The sequence below is a fragment of the Struthio camelus genome, chromosome 12, assembly GCF_040807025.1.
Source record: "Struthio camelus isolate bStrCam1 chromosome 12, bStrCam1.hap1, whole genome shotgun sequence".
Lineage (NCBI taxonomy): Eukaryota > Metazoa > Chordata > Aves > Struthioniformes > Struthionidae > Struthio > Struthio camelus.
The window spans coordinates 2,689,322-2,695,321 of record NC_090953.1 but is presented as its reverse complement, the minus strand read 5'-3'; the positions used below and the strand labels follow the sequence as shown (position 1 = coordinate 2,695,321).

Here is a 6,000-nt window from a genome sequence, read left to right as displayed (position 1 = left end):
GAGGGGGCAGAGCTTCCCCCCCCCCCCCGCGCCTCCGCCCTTCCCGCGCGGGAAGAAAGAGAAGGAAAAGAAGGAAAAGAAAGAGGAGCGCGGCGGCGGGCGCCCCCGGCAGCGCGTGCGGCGCTGCGGCTGCCGCCGGGGGGGGCGGCGGCGGCGGCGGGGAGGGAGAGCGGGAGCGGAGTTGCCGGCCGCCCGCCCGCCCTCCGCCGGCGGCGTGAGGGAGCGTGTTTGGGAGGGAAGGAGGGGGTGGAAGCCGGGCTGGGGCGGCCAGCAGGCAATTTGCATGAAAGGCAGACTGGGAATGAGCTGGAGCGGGCGCCTCCGCGCGCACGCAGAGCGGGGCAGCAGGGGGAGGAGGGAGCCGCCGCCGCCGCCGCCGGGGAAACGCGGCGAACTCCGGGCAAAGTTTGGTGCCGAGGGCCCGAGGCGCTGAGGCAGCGCCGCGCCGCGCCGGGCCGGGCCGGGCCAGGCCTCGTGGTGCCCGCGGGGCGGCGCGGAGCCGCCGGGTTTCGTGTGGAGGCAGCGGCCGGGCCGGGTCGGGTCGGGCCGGGCCGGGCAAGCCAGCATGTCCTCCATCCTGCCGTTCACCCCTCCCATCGTCAAGCGGTTGCTGGGCTGGAAGAAAGGGGAGCAGAACGGGCAGGAGGAGAAATGGTGCGAGAAGGCGGTGAAGAGCCTGGTGAAGAAGCTGAAGAAGACGGGGCAGCTGGACGAGCTGGAGAAGGCGATCACCACGCAGAACATCAACACCAAGTGCATCACCATCCCCAGGTCGGTGGCGGCGGCGGCGGCCCCGGGGCGCGGCCCGGCGGCGGCTCGGGGGCCGTTGGGGAGCGGCTGCCCCCGGCAGGGGAGAAAATGTCTCCAGCCGAGTCTGGAAGAGGGGAAGTGGGGGGAGGAGGGAAAAAAAACCCCAAACCCCAAAGTTGGCAGCGCTCTGGGCTGCCCTCGCGCGTACCCTGGGTGCTCTCGTGGTCAAAAGTTGCAGCGTGTTCTGCGGCAGCGCTGCGCCGAGTTTTGCCTCTGTGTGTGTGTGTGTGTTTGCGCGTGTGTTTTGGTTTTGGTCAGGAAAATGGTTTTATTTGGGTTGCTCGCCTTATTCCTGCGAGCTGGCCAGCTACTGCGCTGCAGATGTGATTTAGAGCCCTGCTGCGCGTTTGTTTTCACATTGCTTTTTAAATCGCGAGAGCAAATGGCATAGCTGAAGGGGATTACTTGCACTGCAAAAAAAAAAAATTATGTAAGGATGGATGTAACAAGTTGATTTTTTTTTTTAATTTTTGTTTTAACATAGATTTTTATTTTTAGCCTTGATCCCGAAATCAATCCATAATATGCATCCTTCCTTATGATATACATAGCATCTAAGAAAAAATGTTCAAGTAACTTTCAAATAGCTGGCCCCAAGCAGTGCTTTTTTTTGCTGCAGGTCTGTCGATTTCTGTGAGCTGAGCCAGATGACTGCTGAGTCTGTTACTTGTCGTTGTTTTGGGGGGGGGGGTGTTTTTAACAAAGGCCAAAGTTCAGCCCAAATATTTGAATCCTGCATAATTGTATGCTTCTGTGTGAGAAGATATCTCTGTGAGTATGTGTATTCATGCCTCTCTCTCGCCCAAACAAATGTATGCTTTCTTGGTTGTCAGAATGATTTAATATGCAGTAGCTAATACAAAGCAGCATCTGTTGCATGAAAAAGTGAAGCAAGTAGCTCAGAAACGTGGATATTTGGAACTCCTAACATTTTTTCCAGCAACTAGAGTTTTAAAGAAAAAGTAAAGCCTCCTCATCTTTTCGGTCCTGAGCGATCATGCCTAAGATTTCTGCCAGTAATCCGGATTGAGGACTCTGCCTTTGTTAGAGTTACTCTGGCTCCTCGTAGTTGAAGCAGAGATCAAAACCTACAAAGCTGCCACCTGGTACAAATGCCCTTAAACCTCTATTTTGAAATTCTTGGTAAGCAGGGTACTTTCCTCATAGAAAATGCCCTGTGTAAACCACTTCCCTGAAATATTTGCCTTTTCATAAGAAAAAATTTACTTGAGGAGTCCTACGGTTGAAGTGACTTGTATATTATTGTGCTTCAGGTTTCCGTGGAGAGTTGCTGATGCTGACCTGTTAGGAAGCAGAGTGTGAGGCTCCCCGACGTTTGCTTTACTAGGAACAAGGTGTTTTAGCTTAAGGAAGGCATTTGGAGCAAAAAGACGGGTGGAGTAGGAAGCTTTAATTTAGAGAAATAATTTTAAAGCTGGAAAATAAGTAACACCACAAGCAGATGTCACAAGTTATAAATATTATCACCTCCAGAGATTACTCTGGCTATTGTCTACTGTGCAGAAGAGAATGCTGGTTTCTCCCAAATTTTGCTCTGTTAAAGGGAAACAGTACAAAAACTAAAACATTTCATGTTCACTTATGACACAGAGTCTGATCCTTCAGGTCTTAATCCTTGGTACTGGGGACCAAGGATTCATATGCTCACTACTGTCAGCATGTTTTGACGGTAGTTCCTTGTGCCTTGGTACTAGTCTTTAAACATGACGCTTCCTATGCACTTTTACTGTTATTTTATATAGATATTGCAGAGATCCTTAAAACAGTAGTTAGGTTACCCTGTGCTGGACCGTCTGCAGCAGCATAGTATTAGGTTAATGTCTAGATATCTGAGATTGGGGAAGGGAGTGGAAATGTGAAACAGCTGGTCTTGAAGCCAATGGCAGAGCTGTAATTGTAACCAGGCCTTGTGACTTTTAAGTGCAATGTCTTCTCCACTGGACTGCGCTGTTTGTCCTAACGCTTCTGTGACTGATTATCATGTCACTTGAAATTAGTGTTTGCAAGACAATTTTAGTATGGCTTTGGTATTTTCTTTTAAAATAATTCTGCATGCGTTGCTGTGTTATTTAGGCAAATTTAAGTACATTGAGGGGACAAAAGGGAAAAACCATCGTTACGGATAAGATCGTGTTGTGCATTGTCTGTAATACATCAGTAGACTAAATTACAGTGGAGCTATGCCAGGGATGACTCTGGCCCAGCAGGAGCAGGGTTAGTACAAAATTAGCCGTTGTACCCATGAGATGAGGCAAGGTTTGAGATGTAAAAGTGCTTAAGCTTTTCAGAAATGTTGCCCTTGGGAATAAGGGCTTCACAGCAGATGAGCTGAAACTTCAAATTCCTCTAGTGACCAAGTAGGGTTAAGTGTGTTACTTTCCGAGTGCTCAGTTTGTAAGATGATGTGACCAACAGACGTTCAGGTCCCAGGTTTTCTGTTTGAAGAACCTATGGCAGCCAGCACGAGGCTGGAGAGACCTTGAAAAATTCCAGCATGATGCCCTAGTGTTGGCAAGAATTTTCTTTCTTGTTGATTCTGGTGGAGCGGGGAGTCGTTTCCACCTGGAAAACCCACCAGTCTCGGGCCACCCTATTGCTGCCTGGGCCTGAGAGAAGGGCTCTTTTAAAGGACCTTCCTTTTTCCTCTTGGGCCCTGCTGTCAAAGTCCATCCATCTCCAAAAGGGAGCTTTCTACAATGTGGAAAGGAATCTCAAAGTGAACTCTAACTTGTAATTGAGGGAGGTGAAGTGGAGTCTGTTCTTCTGGACCAGTACTTCTGCTACACAGAAATCTGCAGATAAGGAGTCATTTAGTAGGTCTGAGAAGGCTGTATGTACCTTTTACCTGTGCACAGAAAGGAGATTTGGGCGTTAATAAGCACAAGCACATCTCTGCCTTTAAACCTACATGCGCTAAGCTGGTAGGCTTTGATGTTGTGAGCTGACCTAGTCGGTTCAGTAACCCATGCCTCATGACAGTAATACTTTTTTTTTTTTTGGTACTACACTGGATGATACAGTTGAAAACACACATTCTTTTTGTCCATCCATTAAAACATATCCTTTATCGTAGCTGCACTGATCTTGAAAGCCCAGGTTTCAGGATGGGCGTTTTTATCACTTTACAAACAAGCTCAGGGACCTCATGCCATTACCACCCACCCCAGTGCAGCCAGATGTTCAAGTTTAGGGCCTCTCTGCTTTGCTCTGTGAGCAAGCCTAGATCTCCAACTGCTACCAGTTGCTATCAGATGTTTTTTTAATTGTTGGTGGCTGTATTTGCTTCTGAGGTCATAGAGTATGACGAGTGTGGCATCTCATGGCAGCAAAGTCTATAGCTAACGTTGCTACCTACCTGCAGAACGTGAATGCGTCCCTGTGGACTTCATCTTTGGGAGAAAGTTCTTAACGCTCTCACTGATCTGGAGTGAGGCTATACTGTGGACCTGATAAAGTGTCAATGTTTTGCCCTAGAAATAAAATGTTTTAGGCTGATCGGTTAATATTTAACTCAACATATATAGCAGTCTGAACTTTAGAAGTGAGGAACATGTGGTGAGCATTTATTAATTTCTGGAAGCTGTGCACTATATGTAGTCTTGCTGATATGGGAGAAGATAGCCAGTGCTTTGTTTCAAGAGCCTTAGTGGTACTACACATATTGAGATGTAAATCTCATGACATGTTGTAGTATATTTTCATAAGCATATTTTTCGTTTGAACCTATTACCGTATTTCTTTTTTTATCACCAGTGGTTTTAGGAGAGCCGAGATACTTCTAAGTGGAGGGTTTTTTTTTTCTTTAATTAAGAAAATAGTTTTGAAGAGTGGTGGGTGTTATTTCTTGCGGGACTCATCTGATAAGAATAAAATGTACCAACTGAAATGGAAACATGATACGTTTGCTTTTTGAAAGAAGCTGCACAAGGTGTTCGTTACATGGCTTATACCTTGGAGGAGAAAGCCAGAATAATACATAAGTGATTTTAGGAAGATCTTAGGTATGAGCATAGCTTCTGTTGTGTTGATCATTGACCATGCAATCTTTGCAGGAATTGACCATGTTCTTAGGATCGTCTTAATACCCAGAAAATATGAAAACTACAAATATCGTAAGTAGCAGAGGCAGTCTGCGAGATGGTAAAGTATGTTTTTCTTTCGAGCTTGGTAACCTTTTGGTTTCAGAAACAAAATCAAAGGGCCAGTCATAGTTTTGTGTGTCCACACACAAATTTGTGTTGGTTTACACCAGTTTTAAACTGTCTTGTTTTCAGTTTAGCTTGTCCCTGTAGGTGAGAAGCCTTGATATTGCTTAGACTTGCTTAAGTGTGTCTGCCTTTAAGATTAGATTGGCATAAGAGTGGTACATAGAAGATGATTACAGTACAGTCCGTGCATGCAGACATAGTCTAGCTGCCATTATAGCTCGCTGTTGCTGTAATGTTACTGCCGCAAAGCTGTGCGTGCTAACCTATGTACTGACCTGGCTTTATGGGCAGGGTTTTATAGCCCTGTCTTAACCTTTGTGCTGCTGCGACTGCGCTGCTAGCTGTACTCATGTGAGCTGGTTTAGCAGGGTAGACAAAGCTTTACAAATCTGTACATAACTAACTTTTGTGGCATTAATATGAATATTAATATGACCTATGCAGATCAGGTCTAAAGATGAAAGTATGCTAATTAAATGGACGTAAGGCTCTCGTCACAAGTATTTTCTGCCTGCAGTCCTACTTGTCCATCAGTATCTTTCTTTCCTTCCTCCCTGTCTCCTCCTGAAGAGCCCAATCCTGTCTTGGGGCAGTGCTGCATCCTGCTCAGAGATTACTGCTCCCTACAGCCCCTCCGACCTCTCCTGCCCTCCCTTGCATCAGGGTCACTGCCCCTTATATCTGCCTGGGCAATAGCGTGTGTAGTTGATTTCTAGCCCACGTGATGCAGTTTTGTAAAACAAAACTCTACCATTAAATTAACCGAGATAATGTTGATGCAACAATTTAGAGAGTGACAACGCATCCAGTTACCTTGGCAGGGATGAAGGAACTGGGGAAAAAGGGCGTTCAGGACAGAAAGTGTTGTCAGGAGCTGCCGAGTGTAACAGCCCCCTTGGCTCAAAGTAGTAGCACGCCTGACCCAGCCCGTGGTAGGACGTCTTTACAAATTGTAAATTTG

The 6,000-nt window shown here is 47.0% G+C and overlaps 1 protein-coding gene across 1 annotated transcript in view; it reads left to right on the top strand.

The window, feature by feature from the left end:
- The first annotated feature begins 267 nt into the window (after positions 1-267).
- The window catches only part of SMAD3 (SMAD family member 3), a 79,391-nt gene continuing 73,658 nt past the window's right edge, over positions 268-6,000 (top strand). The window contains exon 1 of the mRNA XM_068959002.1: positions 268-771. Within this exon, the coding sequence (XP_068815103.1) occupies positions 566-771 (206 nt within the window). The 5' untranslated portion in view covers positions 268-565. The remainder of the gene's footprint in view (positions 772-6,000) is intronic.